This window comes from Pectinophora gossypiella, chromosome 24, assembly GCF_024362695.1.
Source record: "Pectinophora gossypiella chromosome 24, ilPecGoss1.1, whole genome shotgun sequence".
Classification (NCBI taxonomy): domain Eukaryota; kingdom Metazoa; phylum Arthropoda; class Insecta; order Lepidoptera; family Gelechiidae; genus Pectinophora; species Pectinophora gossypiella.
This window is the reverse complement of record NC_065427.1, coordinates 711,634-728,699: the sequence shown is the minus strand read 5'-3', so window position 1 is coordinate 728,699 and position 17,066 is coordinate 711,634. Positions and strand designations below refer to the sequence as shown.

The window sequence follows — 17,066 nt, the reverse complement described above, 5'->3', positions numbered from 1 at the left end:
AAGATTACTACTAATTCGAGCTAGTCACTACTTGATGACCGACTAATATCGTGAAATTATGCAGTATAAGCAGTACTGCTAACAGATGTCATTTCAACGGACAGTTCAGAGGTGATAATATGATCAACCAACCTGTAGGATTTGTTCAGTAAGTATACAAGTGTCAGCGCTGGGTAGCGGCTGCCACATCGCGACGCGCGAGCCGGTGGTCGCTGTCAGGATCTTCGCCAGTTCTATCACCTTGCTCACGTGCTCCTTCACTCTGTTATCAAAACATATCACGTCAAAGGTCGAATATGAAAATAACTTTAACTGCGATTCAATTTATAAAAATCTTAATTTCAACATATCTTCTTCTTCAATATACACACTACTACTAACTAACTACTTAAGTATTTACTTATCGAAAGTGAACTACTATTCCACTGCGGGATATAACAGTGTGATGTTGAGCGTCCACGACGATCGGGGAGGCATTTTAGTAATTTACTTGTTCCTGATGGAGGCGTTGTGCAGGTCGGCCCGCGCCCGCAGCTGCGCCACGTAGGCGGCTACGGCGGGCGCCAGCGCGCGCGCTTGCTTGGCACTCGCAGCCGCCACGCCACCCGCCGCCGCGCACACTCGCATACGCGCCGCAGACATCTCCGCGCTACCTCCGCATCTCTGAAAAGTCTCTATGTTTAAATCTGTTCTTGACTTTGAATTTTGACGAATTCTTTGGTTTAGAGCCCGATTCCGGGCCGGGATTCAAACCAGGGACACTACTAATTTTGTAATAACTATCTTCGAAATGACCGATATCCGGTTGTCTTAGGTCTTAAAACTGATTTTCTCCTTCATGTACCTCTTCTCCGAGTGGAAAAGAGCGTTTTACGCAAATAGCTTTACAACTGTAACAACAGATATTAATTACTTACTTATATTTTACTTTTTTTACATATATGTAGGCGTGTGGCTGAGTGAGTGACAGGTGAGTTGAGATGATTGTGTGAGAAGTAGACGAGTAACATGAGTAGTACAGAAGGTATAGAGTATAGAAGGGATGCATAGAGAAATGATAGATTGAGTGAAGGAGTGTGAATGAGTGAGAGTGATGGAAGGAGGGAGAAGGGAAGGCGAGATAGCGGAAGGCGGACGAAAACGATGGTGGTGTAATTACGCGGAGGTTAAAAATAAAAAATAGTGTTTGAACCGTACTTGACTGTTTAATTGAGCAAACCCAAAATCCCACATTTTGGGGGCTCGTCCGGGATGGGTGCTCATTAATTGGACAGGATACGGTGGGACAACGACGTTCGCAGACGGCGAAAATTTTCACGACGGACACGAGGCGCAGACGGCACCGAGTGGCTAGTTAGACGACGACGAAGACGCGAAATTATCGATCAGACGGCTCGATTAATTTCGATTATCATGACGACGGAAAATATGAAGGGCGGACGACGTGGACAACCAGATCCAGAATCGGTACCGGTTGTACCAAATTACTCGATGATGTACGACGGCATCATACCTAAATTCTCGGGAAATGACAAGATGTATACTGTGTCACGATGGGTGGAAGAAATTGAAGATAATGGCGAGATCTTCAACTGGACGCCTATACAAAAGCTTATTATAGCGAGGCGATCATTGTGTTCGACGGCGGAGCTATGGCTGAAGTCGGAGCGTGTTTTCAAGACGTTTGAGGATTTGAAAACCGCGATTATGAAGGAATTTTCTGATACAATTAACCAAAAAGAATTACACGAAATCCTAAGTACGAAGAAGAAGACGAATAACGAAACATGCTACGAGTATATGTTAGCTATGAAGGAGCTCGGCAGAAGAGGAAAATTACCTGATTACATTACTATACAGTATATTGTAGACGGTATACAAGACTATGAAAACAACAAGATTATGTTGTATGGCGTATCGACGTTTGGAGACCTGAAAGAGAAGCTTAAAATCTATGAACATGTGTGTAAAAGTGTGAAGCAACGACATAATGCGACGAGAGAACAGGATAGTAATACAGCAAGACGAAGACAGGAAGATAGACGTGTGAAGTGTTATAATTGCGGCGAAGAAAATCATGTTTCATCACAGTGCCCACATCGTGGAAAAGGATTAAGATGTTTCCAGTGCGGATTGTTCGGCCATATTGCATTGCATTGCCCGAAAAATCCAATGGTGATAGCAGCGACAGCGACATCTGGCGGTTCGGCGAAACCCCTGTCGCAATGCGACATGTCGGCAAAGCAAGTGAGTGAACGAAGACCGGTCCAGTCGGCGAAACAATGGTGCATTAAAGTGTCAGAAAATGGTAGGAATTTAGATACGAATACTGGCAACACTGAGATGAACGAGAATGACGTGAAGAATGGAGTTGAGTTTGACAGATCACATACCGGTGCATATTCGCAAGTTATGATGATAAACGAAGAAGTTAATGGAAGAAATCGGCCGTTAAAATCTGTACAAGTTAATGGAAAAACGGTCTGCGCGCTTATTGATACGGGAAGTGAAGCGAACTTAATGTCTGCGACGTGTTATGAGAAGTTAAACATCGATAAACCAGAGAAGTGTGACGTGATATTATCGGGATTCGGCGCAAGCGACGTGCGATCGTGTGATTGTTTTGTTACTGTTGTGACAATAGACGGTAAATATTTTACGGACGTAAAGTTTAATATTGTGCCAATTCATGTAATGCCGTACGATATGATTATTGGTCAACAATTACTGCAGAAAACTGTCATGTTACTGGATTACAACAAAGTCACCTTTTTGCCTTCTTTTGACGATTCGTGGTCAACAAAAATCAAACATTTTCCTGCTGAGGTTGACTTTTTAGGTTGTGAAGTGAAGAGCAATTCCATACAAGACAAAGTTGAGTCCTTGGACACTTCCTATACCCCGAAGAAGACGAGAGTATCTCCTACAGAGTTGAAGAATGTTTTGAAGGATGAAATACCTGTTCCCCGGCGACTTAGACGTTTGACAGTCATGGAGCAAGAAGAGGTTGAGTTAGAAAGACTGGAGTGGCTTGGAGAAGAAGGTGTTAAAGTCAGTACCTCCAATGATGCTAACCCGTTAGTGCTACTCAGGAGGAAAAGCAGCACCAATTTATGGTTATTAAGAGAAGAAAACCAAAATTACATGTACAATAGAGAAGAATTGAAACGAAAAGTCAAGAAGTTGAAAAGAAAAGAAGAAAATAAGAAGAATTATGATAGGATTAGAAAGGAAAGTACACAGCAAAGAGAGAGAGCAGCTAAAAGGACTCAGTTTAGGAGCAGTATGAAATTAATGCCAAAATTATTAGAACCCTGTAAGTCTATTAAAGTCAGATGGAGAGATTGTGGTGACGTTGAGAAGATGAAGAAGTCCGATGCTAGTGCAGACTTCATGCAGGTGTACCCTTATGGCATTGGCTAGAGAGGCTTGAAGAGGTTTATTTTTTTTTGTTTACTATTTCATTATTTCGCATCACTTTTAATTAGTATTTTCTTTAAAATTATACTGAGGTTCAGACCCAGTAACCATGCTTTGTTTTTGCTTGAGTTGTTATGTAAAAGTTAGGGTGTAAATTTTTACATGTCATAAGTAAGATAATGAATATTAAGACTGTTTATTGAAATAATTAAGACTGTTGGTTAAGAAATTCATTTATTGTGTTTACAGTTTCCCTGATAAGACTTACTTGTACTGAATTTTATAGTTAGTTTGTTATTACAACATATGAGAACTTTATCTAGTTTTGTTTGATATTTAGATGTTTAGATTGTTGTCGAAGTACACAAGCTGTATTGTTTAAATAAAATTGCAGGAAATAGTTTTGTTTTAGATGTTCTTTTATAAAAAATATATTTGAAGGTGTTTCAGTTTAAACATAAGTTGTAGTAGGTATGTCTTGTTTCTTAGACGAGTTTTAGTGTGGAATGGAACTTTTTTTGCATTAAAATATTTTGAGAATATCTAGGGTGGATAAGACTTAGTATTGTGTAACAGTGTTTAATACCTATTGACTTGCTTATAGAGTTTTTGTATTTTTTTTAAGATTTATAATTGTAACGAGAATTTTAGGAGGTGTGATAGTGTATGAATGAGTTGTTATACGAGAATGTTTTGTTTATGTAATAGAGTCATTGTCATAGAGTCATTGTCATAGAGTCATTGTCATAGAGTCATTGTCATAGAGTCAATGTAGTAGAGTCATTGTAATAGAGTCATTGTAATAGAGTCATTGTAATAGAGTCATTGTAATAGAGTCATTGATGTTTTGGTGTAGAGCCATTTGTAAAGCTTGAGGGCAAGCTTTATGTCAGGACAGCCGAGTGTAGGCGTGTGGCTGAGTGAGTGACAGGTGAGTTGAGATGATTGTGTGAGAAGTAGACGAGTAACATGAGTAGTACAGAAGGTATAGAGTATAGAAGGGATGCATAGAGAAATGATAGATTGAGTGAAGGAGTGTGAATGAGTGAGAGTGATGGAAGGAGGGAGAAGGGAAGGCGAGATAGCGGAAGGCGGACGAAAACGATGGTGGTGTAATTACGCGGAGGTTAAAAATAAAAAATAGTGTTTGAACCGTACTTGACTGTTTAATTGAGCAAACCCAAAATCCCACATATACTTATATCTTTCTAATTTTTAAGTTTGATGTGTAATTTTAATTTTACTTTATTTTTAAATACTTAAGTACCCTTAATTGTATAAGTTATGTACGCCGTAATTGTCATATATATTAGTCACAATACCGTAACCTTATAAATGTAAAATGTTTAAATATATGTGATGTGGTTGTACTTTATAAATAAATAAATAAACTGTAAAGTTAGAGATGGTTAGGTTAGGTAATTGCAGGATATAATCTAAATCCATGCGAACGAAGTTGCGGACATTTCTGTTCTAGTCGGAAACAACGGTCTTTCACATACCTTTGCAATATTGATAGCTCCTTCTGTAGGGATCAACATCTTATCGATCTGCTTTTCTAAATCGTTTAGATCTTGTAATGTTTCATCGAGAGCGACACTCTGAGTGGTCGCTAACGCGCTTTTTGTTGCAAACCTGTTGAAATAAGAATTAAAAATATAAAAAGTACCTAACCGATACTTGAAATTAATTGTGGAATAAATCATTAACAAACCTTAGTAAACTGCAACTTTCAATTAAAGGTAACGAATTAGTGCGTAAATCATCTTGAACGCCTTTTTCTTTCAAGTTTTCAATCGCAGATTTAATTTTGTTGACGCGATCCTCACATTCCTAGAACAAAAAATATAAATAAGGATTTTTAAATAAATCATGTTGAAACGGACACATACAACCCCTTAGATGATTTCAGTTTTGGATTAAGTCAATTTTTTACCATATTTAGCTTGATATCAAAACATCGCATCGTAAGGAAACCCACATGCCCGAGACATTCTTCTTCTTTGCTAGTCGATGGCGATCGATACAAAATTCCGAGACATTAATTTTCGGATGTATGTGACCTAACCTGTATTGGGCTGGTTTTCCCTTCACGGGTTGGAAGGTGTGACAGGCAGTCACTTATGTAAAAACCGGACCTGTCAAATCTTCAGGTTAGGTAAGCAGACCCTGGGAAAAATGGGACATGCTAGGGATATGATGATGATGACCAAAACTTGCGTTCTTCTGTAACACAGGTTCTGTGGTCCAATAGACATTATGCGTCCGTATTTACTTATGAGTCTCGCTGGTATCAGTATTATGCGACAAACCTGTCCTAAATGGTCGACTTCTAGTATGTCAGTAAATGAGGTATCGTCGCCGGCCGGCTGATCAGCTGGATTCAAGATCCTGAACGCGGCTACATTAATTTTGTGACATTCAGTTTTGATTTGCTGAAAATAATAATAAAGTAAGCATAAATAAAATATAAGTAAATCTTTCGGTTATTATAATGGAATATAGTGCTCAGCTCGATCACTTTTTTGTAGCTCAAGCTACATTAAAACAAGGAGGTGTCTGCTGGAATCAGTACCAATAATATCCTCTTAATTAATATCTACTTTATGTAGTAGAAGTAATAACATACCTCAATTTCCGGTTTATTTTGAGACACTTTGGCCTTATTTGTAACACCCAATAACTTTTCAGCTTCCGAAGAGACGTCTTTCACAAAGTCCTAAAACAAAAAATCATAACACTTTATATAGTTTGTTTTATCCTTTCCATTTTCACGTGTAAACTTTTACGTATAACAAATGAGTTACCGTTAAATCGATGATATTGTTTTGCGGCTTGTCCTCGAGAGCTGGTCTCGATTGAAGAAGTGTGACTTGTAAATTTTGTACAGCGCTCTCTAAATCTTGACGTTTGTTTAAATCCTGTAACATATAGAGTATGTGTTCCACATTGGGGCCTCCTGAATATGAAGATTGCGACAAGTTATGATAAAAGTATGAAATTGGGCTGTTGAAATATACACTTACATTAGGCATACGCTTAGCCCTAGAGTTTGCAACATCCAGAGCTCGGATAGCGGCTCGCAGCTTGTTGGCGTATTCATTGAAATTCTTCTTTTTGTCATCAGGCAAACTTGAACATTCAGCTCTCATCTAAACATAAATTCAAAACTCACATTACTAGTAGGAGCAAATATAATTAAATTAGTGTTTCTATTTCAAGTCAAACGATTTGCTTACCTGAGCGGCGTTAACAATCTGTGAGGCCAGTTGCCTTAAGGCAGTATCTTCAATGACAATTTTCTCGACATGTCGTCGTTTCACAAGTTTCCCAGCGGCGAGATCTTGCCGGAAAGCTTCTAGAAGTTTTTCCAAGTCGTTGGCTTCTGCGGTCATTTCAGCTATGTTCTTAGAATGTTTGGGGTCAGCAGATAGAGGCGTCCAAGTAGCGGAGAAACTTTTCAGTCGAGAAGACAGATCATGAGAAGACGTGATGAGCGAGTTCTGACATCGCTGATCGTGAACCGACGGAGCTACGAGCTGAAAATAACATTAGTATACACGTTTTAAGATTTTTCGACGCTCTACTTACATATATTATTATTAATTATTATTTTTATTATTATTATTATATATCTCATGTCATACAATAGCATACTAATACTGGTTACTTAGGACCAGTCTGAAGCTCATTTACTTTATCTTGTAGGTACTGGTACAAATGCAGACATTTATAGCCCGTCCGAATGAACTAAAAAGGTGGCATTACAGCGAGGCGTCTAGTTAATTCGGATTTTATAGAAGCTTTCACTCTTCCAAAGGCACTCCACTTAAAAGGGCAATTCTGGTATCTGTCATCTGTTTATCACACTTACCTTAGCAGTGTACACGAGTGCGGCGGCGGCCCGCGCCGCACTGCTGCCGGCCGCACATATGCGGTCGGCGCCGCCGCCCGCCGCCAGCTGCGCGCCGCCCGCCGCCAGCCGCGACGCGCTGTCACCGATAACACGGGCGCGGGATATCACCTGCACGTTACATTGAACATAAAATTAAAGCGTGCAAGAGAGAAGACGCTCTCTCCCTCGCGGTGATTGGTCGATTCCTGTACATCTCCACACAACTCTACTCAGTTTTGACGGAAACCACATTTTAACTTTCATATGAAACATGAAACAATATACTACGAAACCTTCGGTAGCTAAAGTTGTTTGAATACATATATTGAAGCGATAGACTTATAAACGATTTAGATATATAAGGATAGTTTTCGAAAACTTACATCTTTCTCTTGAGTTGGATCCACGTCGGTGCAAATGGCATACAGAAGCATGGCAGACTTATCACCGAACTCCACTGCAGCCTCGTTCGATGTCTACATCATCACAAAATCAGTTATATACCTACAATTGCTATCCAAATATTTTCACGCAAATAGCAAATGGATAATATTACCTGAGTGTCACTCGGCCTTGCTGCTGTTAACCTTCTAGCGGCTTCACATAGTGCCAATATTTGGTCCAGTAGCCTCCTTTTAACTTTGTCTTCTTGCGTATTCAATAATGGTGCGGCATCTACATCAAACACATATTTTAGTCATACAAATAGTACAAAATACCAAATACGAGGTATAATTCTTACCTTTAACAATGTCTGGCACTAATTCAGACAAAGCTTCAACTGACTGTGCACTTGAGACGTAATCTATGGCATCGGGATCTGCGAAATAATTTGATCATTGTGCAAAGTAGTTAATAGAACAGTTCCTTTCAGAGAAATGTACATAGAGCATATTTAACACGACTAGTTTCACTAGCATCTATTGCTGAATGTATACTGACGTCTGGTAGTGGCCAGCTTAGCTGCCGCAGCGTTGACAAGTGCCAGCTTCTGTCCAATTTGTTTCCGAATGCCATCTTCCTGATCCGGATCTAAATCAGGAACATTGCTCTTGGTGTACAACTACAAACACAAACAAATGATGTCATGGTGTCTCATACATACACTCATACATACAATAAATAACTAGAGTAGTGTCTCATATATCGTCAAATACAACATTTTAGCAATAATTGCACCTTATTCAATTCCTGTTCAGCCTTCTTTAGTTTTTTATCAGCTTCATCGACTATTTGAGCAAAGTGTTCTTCATTCTTTCTTTCTTCTTCAAGCTTTTTAGCTTTTTCCTGATCTTTTTTCGTTTTTGTTGGTGACATTGGCACATCTGCAACATAAGATTGGAAAAAGTGGATTTGGATACTCCTGGACATACGGTCTTTTTTAGTTGTGTCACATCATTCGATCCTTACGACCTTACATTATATAATGGTCATCGACCAATCTAGCCTGAGATATCAAAAATATACTTAGGTCACTCTTTTATTATTATTCGATGATATCCCGCAAAAAAAAAGATCACGGCCGTTTTTGAAGCTCTACTTGTCTGATGTTGTGTTGGTTTTTGAGGTATCGAGCCTCTTTTGATTTTGTTTCGAGTTTGAATGGGTCACTGAAGATAAGTGAAAGTAAAACTAATTTGATTATAGACCAATAAGGCATCGTAAGAGTAACCTTGCAGTGAGTCGCGACGCATGTTGTCTAGCCAGTCCTGGCTGGCGCGGCGGCCGTCCGAATGTGACACCACGCGCACGCGCCGCGGCTTCTCAGCCGGTGCTGGAGGTACTGGCGGCGCGTCGTCACGTGACAGGCAGCTCTTCTTTACTGGTACAGGCGGACGCAAAGGCTTTGTCCCTGAATATCAAACCGGAGATTTTAAGCAATTTCCTTAACACATATTTTGAGACGTAAAATAACAATTATTTAAAATCATCATTTAAATGCACTACTTTTACAAATACTACTTACGAACGTACGGATTTTGCGGTAAATGAAAACAAGTACATAAAATGTTCTAACATAAGTATTAAGTATAATATTCAGGCATATTCTTGGTGTTAACCGCACAGTTCCATAATGATCGCACAAAAAATGATCGCACCACATTTATTTTGTGTTAGTTTATTTTTTTGTGTTATAGACGGTAGGTACTATTGTACCTTTAAGTAATTCGTATTATACAATTATATTTATAATGTAATCATTGGGTTTTTACCTTTAATAAAAACATTTTTATTTATTATTTTATTTATTATTATAATTATATTCATGCAGTTCCTTTTAATGCACGTTTAATGCTTTGTAAAAGTGTATTATCATTACGTTTGTCTTCGGTCTTGACTTTGTCAGCGAGCGAGAGCAGGGCTCTGTCGAGTATGTCCCGGTAGCGCGTGACTTCCTCCGCCAGGCGGCGCGCCTCCGGGTGCTGCACGCGGGACGTCTGCCGCGACAGCGCGCGCGCCGACGACCCCACACCCTCCGCTGACAAAAGCATCGCTGCTTGACTGCCTGGCTCCTGTATATTTGCTACTGTCAGCTGCAATACAAACAAGCATAATAAATATCGTACACTTAGCTGTACCCTACTCCGATATTCGGTAACTTAACTCGGTCGTGCGTTTTGCTCATACTAGAAATAGGTATTTAATGTCAAATTGAGATCGGGGTAACTCAAAAAAATTGAAAAATGAGATTTGAGGTTTTGTTAAAATTTGAAAATCTCTGTAGCAAAAAGCATTTTCATTATTATTACATTTTCCTGGTAAGAATAACATGATTCTAGATAATAATAGATGATAATAATAGAATTAGACCGAAAACGAAAGTGATCCAGCCATTTCGAAGCAGCCGATCAGTTTACGAAGATCTAGAAGTTCTATACTCATCATGATGTCCCGATTACATGTCCTAAACATTATTTTTACCTCCACAGGGTCTCTCTTGCTCTCCCGCATACGTGATTAGTCGATTCCAAACGTCTCCAATCGTCTCCTCTGCGCTTTAGTGAAGACCAACCTTTATACGAATTTCTTCATTAAATTTAAATTTTAAAAATAATAAGTATACCTGAGCGGTAGTATGCAGACTATGCGCGGCGGCAGCAAGCGCGGCAGCTCGCTCATCCAGAGCCTGTCCATCAGCGCCGGCCACCACGCGCGCCACGCGCTGCGTCTCCGCTGACATCTGCTTCGCCTTGTCGCATGCGGAGTTACACAACTGCAGGATCTGATATCATGACAAGATACATAGTTACACGACCACTGCAACTACTGTTTATGACTGTTTCCGCGATATAACCGAAACTTACTTGTTGTTCTTTCACAGGATTTTGACGAGCGCTGAATATGAAACGAATTTTTTGAGAAGCGTTTGACAGTTTAAGGGCGGAGTCGTTTAAATCCTGGAACACAAACGTTATGTTTAAATAACCAGTAGATATTCCAAATGTCATTATTCTAACTCGGAAGCATAATCACTTTGGTATCGTCGTGTCCAGCGCTAGCACAGACAGCGTGTATAGCATCGCACCAAGCTCGAATACCCATCAGCATAGCTTGTCGAGCCTCTTCATTGCTGCAAGTTGTACTGAGATCCTTTGTATCTGTAAAGTAATAAATACTTGAATAACATTTTGGAAAAATCTTTGTTAGAACTAAATCAAAATAAAATGATAATCCATACCTTTAATAATTTCAGGCACTAGCTCCGAAATAGTATCAAGAGATCTTTCTGCTGTGATGTAGTCTGGATTTTGCGGGTCTAAAATATAACCATAGTTCTGTAATTTGAGTCTTAAACGCATATAAAGTAATATTACATTTGCTGTGGAAAGTATATTACCGGACTTAGCATTGATGAGTGCTGCTAACGCAACGTTCACTTGAACTATTGCTTTATTAAGTTTTTCTTGGACGTCCTTCGTTTCTTGGGTGCTTAGTTTAATAGCACTAGCAGGCTGAAAATTCATAATGTCAACACATTTATCATTACAATTCTGTATTTCCGAATACATATAACCCGGTTGCTTTCAAGGCCAGAGTGCACAGGCACCTTCTGGGCGAACTCGCTCCGTTTTAGGCCTCGTCAATGCCTTCCGACAAGTCTAAGGCCAAGAGCAAACCCATCAAAGGTAAAAAAAATAAACATGAAAATGTTTTCTTTCATATACTTCTCCAACTTCACTGTTTAATAACACGTACCTGGTCTAGATTTCTCTCAGCCTCTTTAGCTTTTTTCTGAGCGGCAGACGCACTACTGACGAATCTAGCCCGTTGAGTTGTTAAAGTACCAATGGAAACTCGCTCTGAAATAATGTACATATTTTCATATGAAAAAAATATATATATATATGAGTAGTATGTGTATGTATACTTATTGTTGTTGTCGATACCATGTGGTGTCGTACGCCGTAGGACTGATTTTTCAACACCAGAAGAGTCTTTATAGCTATAAGTTAACACACTCATGCCTATATAAACGACGTAGAAATGAAATTTTAGACAATTGATTGGTAGCTGCTAACTAGTTAGGAAAGTACGTACGTAGTCGTTACATGAGCGATGTCAGGAGCCTTGGGCGGCTCAAAAATAACTCTGGTATCAGGATTAGATCACATCCCATATATTTGCCACAGGATAGAAGATGAAGTTATTTTCGGTTTGTATTGTTTTTTCGAGTGATTTCCATACTACCTCCGGTTGATTGAGGGGAGGTCAGTGCCCAGCGTTAGAGCGAATATAGGCTGATTATGTACTGTACTGACTATCGGCGGCGACGTCGTCGAGCTGCAGCAGCGTGTCGTCGAGTTGCAGCTGCCCGGCGCGCAACCTCTCTCCCAGTATCTTGACGCCGGGCTCATGCGAGCGCTGTGCCTCCTCTGTCAGGGTCGCTGCAGCTGATGCCACAATGTCTGCGCCGCAAGCTAGCACGCGCTTGCTCTCTCGCTCGTGTATCGTAGGCGCTGTCAGCTGAAATCGTATTGAGTAAGTGAGAATATTTTTGAAGTGACCTCCTCCGTACGATCTATACTTATAATAAAAAAAAGGCTGATGATCTCACTGATACGAAAGTTGTGATCGAGATTTCTTGGTGATTTGAGATATTTTTGTGTTATTAACTGCAGCTTGTAACGCAAAATTTTCAAGTATGTTCTTTTGCCGCTGTGGATGGTCATGATCCAATGTGTACCTGTGCAGTGGTGTGAAGCGCTCGGGCGGCGTTGGAGAGCGCGGCGGCGGGCGCGGGCAGCGCGGCGCGAGCCTCCTCCGCCAGCTGCAGCGCCTGTTCGCATGCAGAGCTCGACACGCGCAACACCTGCAAGTTGGGATACTCAAACACTACACACAGACACATCCTAGTTTAGTTTAATACTAATTATGGGTATATCGTTCAGAAGTGTTGTATTTACAGTTCAAAGGTCTATTAATAAAAGCAAATTAGGAGGTGGATAGCGTAAAATAATCATATTTTGTTTTATTTCTATTCAGTAGCAGATTATTTACAGTAAACCAATCTACTACGTCTGAAATGGCGCTGCTTACATCGTCCAAGAAATCTTGTTGTCTCCTTGCTTTGAAAAGTAAGGAGGTATCAGCAGCAATTAGCACCACATCATCTTCTACTTAGTCATTTTTATAAACTGGGAATAGGAATGGACCTAGAACTGAGCCCTGCGGGACGTCTGTACTGATGTCAGATCCTAACAATCTGGAGCAGTGCACATCAACACTCTGAACGCGGCCACTAATGGACGCAATGGACTTGATTTATTAACTCAACACCAGCGTCGGTTGTTGAGCGACCCTATGTGAAACCAAATTGCTTACAAGACATTAAGTTGTTTAAATTAAAATGTTGAAGTATTGCTGTAATATTTATTTTACTACGAGAAATACATACCTAGATAAAAGTGTAGACGAAACTGAACGACGAAAAGCAGAAAATTACCTCTCGCTCCTTGGCAGGGTCTCTACGTGAGCTAACAGCGAATTGCAACCTATTTGTTGCAGACACGAATTTTTGGGCTGCCTTGTCCAGTTCCTAAAATAAAAAAATAAATCAGAAAAAATGATGAAATAAAAATACAAAATAGTAATTCGTATGACAATTAAGCATACTTTCGGGTCCTCTTGCACGGCGCTGTCGCACACGCCCTTAATAGCATCGCACCAAGTGCGCATATCTTTTGCCATAGCTTGTCGACTTGCCTCGTCTTTACATGATCCACTCAAAGCTTTCGTATCTGTTAAAACATAAATAGTTCTTAAATATAACCCAACCTTTTGAAATTCATAAAATTTTCCAATGTTCAGTAACGTACCATTGACTATTAGAGGCATCAATTCAGATATATTGCTTAAAGAGTGGTCAGCGGCGCTGTAGTTAGGGTTGCGAGGGTCTGAAACGTAGTGCGACAATTAGGTATATCAAAATAGATCTATGTTGTACACATAATATAAACAATATAATAAAATAAGAGTAAATGTTACCGGATTTAGCGACAATGATGGCGGCCACAGCAGCGTTGACCTGAGCGACTGCGTGCGACAGTCTCCCTTGGACGTCTTTAGTCTGCTGCTCGGTCAGGGCATCTCCGTGAGAAGGCTGGTCATCATAATAATGGTTTTATATAATAATTGAAAATAAAGATCTAGTTCCATTGCATTAACTACACTGCTCACTTTTAACTACATTCAACTCTCATGACGCGAGTTGTATAGTTCATTCGCACGGGTGATTTCATATACATACCTGATCCAACAGTCTCTCGGCCAACTTTAGTTTGTCCTGAGTGTTTGACACACTGGCTACGAATTTTAGACGTTGTTCCTTTCTCGCTGGACTTTCAACTGTATGTAAAAAACGGCATAAAACATTAATTTAGAAAACAATTACAGGAAATTACGCATTGACTGACTGGAGTATTATGTCTCTGCCCACCTCAATAATGAGTGCCAATTGTGTTAGTGGCTGTTTGTATCCGTAGATCATACTGGACAAAAGGAATAACGACATATTACCAGAAGCTTCATCCTGACAAGTGTTCCTGATTCCTTGAACCGCTTTTTCGAGCTCCTGTTTCTGCTTCTCAAGCTGCAATATGAGGTCTCGGCAGTGCGCGTCATCGTGTGTCCTCGTCTCCGAGACCAGCTCGCCGGCGGTATTCACTAGGGCGTCGCTTGTGACGAGCAACGCAGTTTGACTGCGTGGATCGGACGTGGTTAGTGCTGTCAACTGATGGGAAAATATATTCGTTCACTTCAGATCAGATCAGGATCAGGTTAGATAAGATGATCCCGTGAAAAAGGGGCAAAACAGGGAGATGATGATGAATTCAAAAGTACCTGTGCAGTAAAAAGAAAAGACGGCAGTGGTAATAATGATCTGTGTTATCGGAGAGATTGGATGGAGCTCGCACAAGACCTGGATATGTAGACAGGCTAGCAGTAGGATCAAGTGAGCTAGTAATCAATAACCTGTGCAGTAGTATGCAGAGCGCTTGCCGCGTCATCGAGCGTGGTGGCACGCACTCGCAGCTGAGCAGCAGGCAGTGCGGGCAGCGCGGTGGCTGTGATGCGCGTGCAGTCCGACATCTGCTTCGCCGCTTCCACCGCTGCTGCTGACAGCTGCAGTACCTGCCGGTTACACACCACACGTAACACGCTTGCCAAATCATTTTTGAAAAGTACAAATGACAAGGAATTGAATATGTTATACCAATACGTTACTCAATAAAACCATTAAAACTTTTGATTGGATAGTTGCTCTACCAGAGAAGCTACGAAACCAAAACACAGTGAAATTTTCCCATTGCAGCCAAGAAACATTGTTATACGCCAACCATTCACCCTTACTTTTATATAGCCTTAAGAAAAATCAAATTAGTCTACCTGCTGCTCCTTGGGTGAAATTTTCCGGGGTTTAAATACAAAATTCAATCTGTTAGAAGAAACTGCAAACTGTTGTGCCGAACTAACAAATTCCTGAAATGAAACCATCGATATTAGACTATATACTGACAATTCTTCTTTAGCGTAATGTAATAATAGTCGTTTTCAAGAATATTTACCGCGAGATCGTGACTTCCGGCACTATCGCAGACGGCTCGAATGGCGTCGCACCACTTGTGAATGTCCTTCAACATTGCTTGCCGACTTGCCTCGTCTTTGCATGATGCACTCAAAGCGTTCGAATCTGACAAACATAATAACTAGCATTGGTATTATATGAACTACTGGATTATTATTAAAAACAAATACTCACCAGTTATAATGCCAGGAATCAAGTCAGATACCGTTTCAATAGCTTGTTTTGCAACATCATAGTTGGGATTTTGTCGATCTGTCAAAAAAATGTATTTTGTATTCAATACCTAAAATAAATTAAAGCACATAATAAAGGGTTCTTACCGCGTTTAAATGGGGATATGATGACCAGTCATCCCGTGATCATGGCACTTGCAACAGTGTCGAAATATCGGGAGTCTCATATCCCCATTTAAACGCGGTAAGAACCCGTTATTATGTGCTTTAATTATGATAATAACCGCGTAAACTTAAAACAACCTAAAATACAATTTCAAATAGTGCGATAATATGAAAATCTACCTGTTTTAGATTGTATAAGAGCAGCAATGGCACTATTAACAATAGCTAGATTCTGAGATAATTTTTCTTCCAGTTCTCTAGCTTGTTCATCATTTAGTTTTACATCCGTAAGGGGCTGAAAGTATCAGAAACAAATGTAAGAAAAAACAAGATATGAAAAAATTATGCTCTAAAATGTATGATACAAGAAAATAATTCGCTGTTATTCTTCCTAATAGTGATGTTTAGGAGATAGCTGTGGTTGTAAACCGTGGTAAGCAAACTCTTAGGACAGATTGGCATATCACCACGGTTATCTTCTAAACATCACTTATTCGGAAGAATTTCAGAGAAATGTTATTGTGGTTCACATTTTTTTACGGTTTTAGTTTTAAAGTTATATTTTTACTTATATAATATCATTCTGAAGTTGTATTTATTAAGATAACTAGTTTCCATTATGTGTTCTATGTAAGATTTGGATATAAAACCCATCCGGAACATGCCTGAGCAGTTAATTATGTAATCAGTTCAGCGTAATTATCGTAATGTCAGGTAATAAACTAAATAATTATTGAGCATTGAGCGCCAATCCTCTTTACGCGAATCTTCTAGTCGAGAGATATTTATTAATTCGCACGGGTTATATGAATAAGGTATGTCTAACCTTATCGAGAAGTTGTTCAGCTTCTTGTGCCTTATTACGTATTGCGGATGCACTAGTGATGAATTTGAGGCGCTTGGCCTTCTGTTCTGGATTTTCGGTGTACTCTGTAAAGGACGGCAGATAAGAAATTTTCACCATATTCTTTACATAACAATAACCCCGTAAATCAGTCTGAACAGTGGGTCTTGTTTACAGAAGCGAGAGGGTTCCGTATGACTTGCCATTGTCGACAGTGGTGGAGTCCTCAAGGGTGGCGGTGATATCAGCAAGTGCCCGTTGCAGATCGCCGGCCTGTGTGGCGAGCGCTGCCCGCTGGCGGTGCAGCTGCGCGGCCAGCACGCGGCACCCCGTCTCGTCGTCCTGCAGGTCGGCCGCCGCCGCCGCCAGCTGCGCCGTCGCTGCTTGTAACTGGGCGCTGCTCGATGCAAGAGTCGCGCGGCATCGTGCTTCGTCCAGGGTGGCTCCGGTCACCTGACAAATTCCATACTTACATACATACAT

General features: G+C 40.3%; 1 protein-coding gene across 1 annotated transcript in view; it reads right to left on the bottom strand.

Moving 5' to 3' along the window:
• Positions 1 to 17,066, bottom strand: part of LOC126377790 (talin-1-like) — a 50,430-nt gene that overhangs the window by 14,755 nt on the left and 18,609 nt on the right. The window contains exons 30-67 of the mRNA XM_050025608.1: positions 16,787 to 17,036; positions 16,566 to 16,669; positions 15,920 to 16,034; positions 15,576 to 15,653; positions 15,382 to 15,506; positions 15,203 to 15,295; positions 14,789 to 14,947; positions 14,333 to 14,546; positions 14,064 to 14,161; positions 13,802 to 13,916; positions 13,633 to 13,710; positions 13,430 to 13,554; positions 13,260 to 13,352; positions 12,501 to 12,626; positions 12,076 to 12,280; positions 11,513 to 11,616; positions 11,154 to 11,268; positions 10,995 to 11,072; positions 10,790 to 10,914; positions 10,621 to 10,713; positions 10,380 to 10,538; positions 9,636 to 9,849; positions 8,988 to 9,167; positions 8,495 to 8,640; positions 8,258 to 8,378; positions 8,058 to 8,135; positions 7,872 to 7,990; positions 7,699 to 7,791; positions 7,295 to 7,444; positions 6,660 to 6,959; positions 6,447 to 6,572; positions 6,228 to 6,341; positions 6,050 to 6,139; positions 5,733 to 5,855; positions 5,135 to 5,253; positions 4,923 to 5,055; positions 491 to 663; positions 133 to 262 (exon numbers count right to left, since the gene is read on the bottom strand). Coding sequence (XP_049881565.1) covers positions 133 to 262; positions 491 to 663; positions 4,923 to 5,055; positions 5,135 to 5,253; positions 5,733 to 5,855; positions 6,050 to 6,139; positions 6,228 to 6,341; positions 6,447 to 6,572; positions 6,660 to 6,959; positions 7,295 to 7,444; positions 7,699 to 7,791; positions 7,872 to 7,990; positions 8,058 to 8,135; positions 8,258 to 8,378; positions 8,495 to 8,640; positions 8,988 to 9,167; positions 9,636 to 9,849; positions 10,380 to 10,538; positions 10,621 to 10,713; positions 10,790 to 10,914; positions 10,995 to 11,072; positions 11,154 to 11,268; positions 11,513 to 11,616; positions 12,076 to 12,280; positions 12,501 to 12,626; positions 13,260 to 13,352; positions 13,430 to 13,554; positions 13,633 to 13,710; positions 13,802 to 13,916; positions 14,064 to 14,161; positions 14,333 to 14,546; positions 14,789 to 14,947; positions 15,203 to 15,295; positions 15,382 to 15,506; positions 15,576 to 15,653; positions 15,920 to 16,034; positions 16,566 to 16,669; positions 16,787 to 17,036 — 5,061 coding nt within the window. The remainder of the gene's footprint in view (positions 1 to 132; positions 263 to 490; positions 664 to 4,922; positions 5,056 to 5,134; positions 5,254 to 5,732; positions 5,856 to 6,049; positions 6,140 to 6,227; positions 6,342 to 6,446; positions 6,573 to 6,659; positions 6,960 to 7,294; positions 7,445 to 7,698; positions 7,792 to 7,871; positions 7,991 to 8,057; positions 8,136 to 8,257; positions 8,379 to 8,494; positions 8,641 to 8,987; positions 9,168 to 9,635; positions 9,850 to 10,379; positions 10,539 to 10,620; positions 10,714 to 10,789; positions 10,915 to 10,994; positions 11,073 to 11,153; positions 11,269 to 11,512; positions 11,617 to 12,075; positions 12,281 to 12,500; positions 12,627 to 13,259; positions 13,353 to 13,429; positions 13,555 to 13,632; positions 13,711 to 13,801; positions 13,917 to 14,063; positions 14,162 to 14,332; positions 14,547 to 14,788; positions 14,948 to 15,202; positions 15,296 to 15,381; positions 15,507 to 15,575; positions 15,654 to 15,919; positions 16,035 to 16,565; positions 16,670 to 16,786; positions 17,037 to 17,066) is intronic.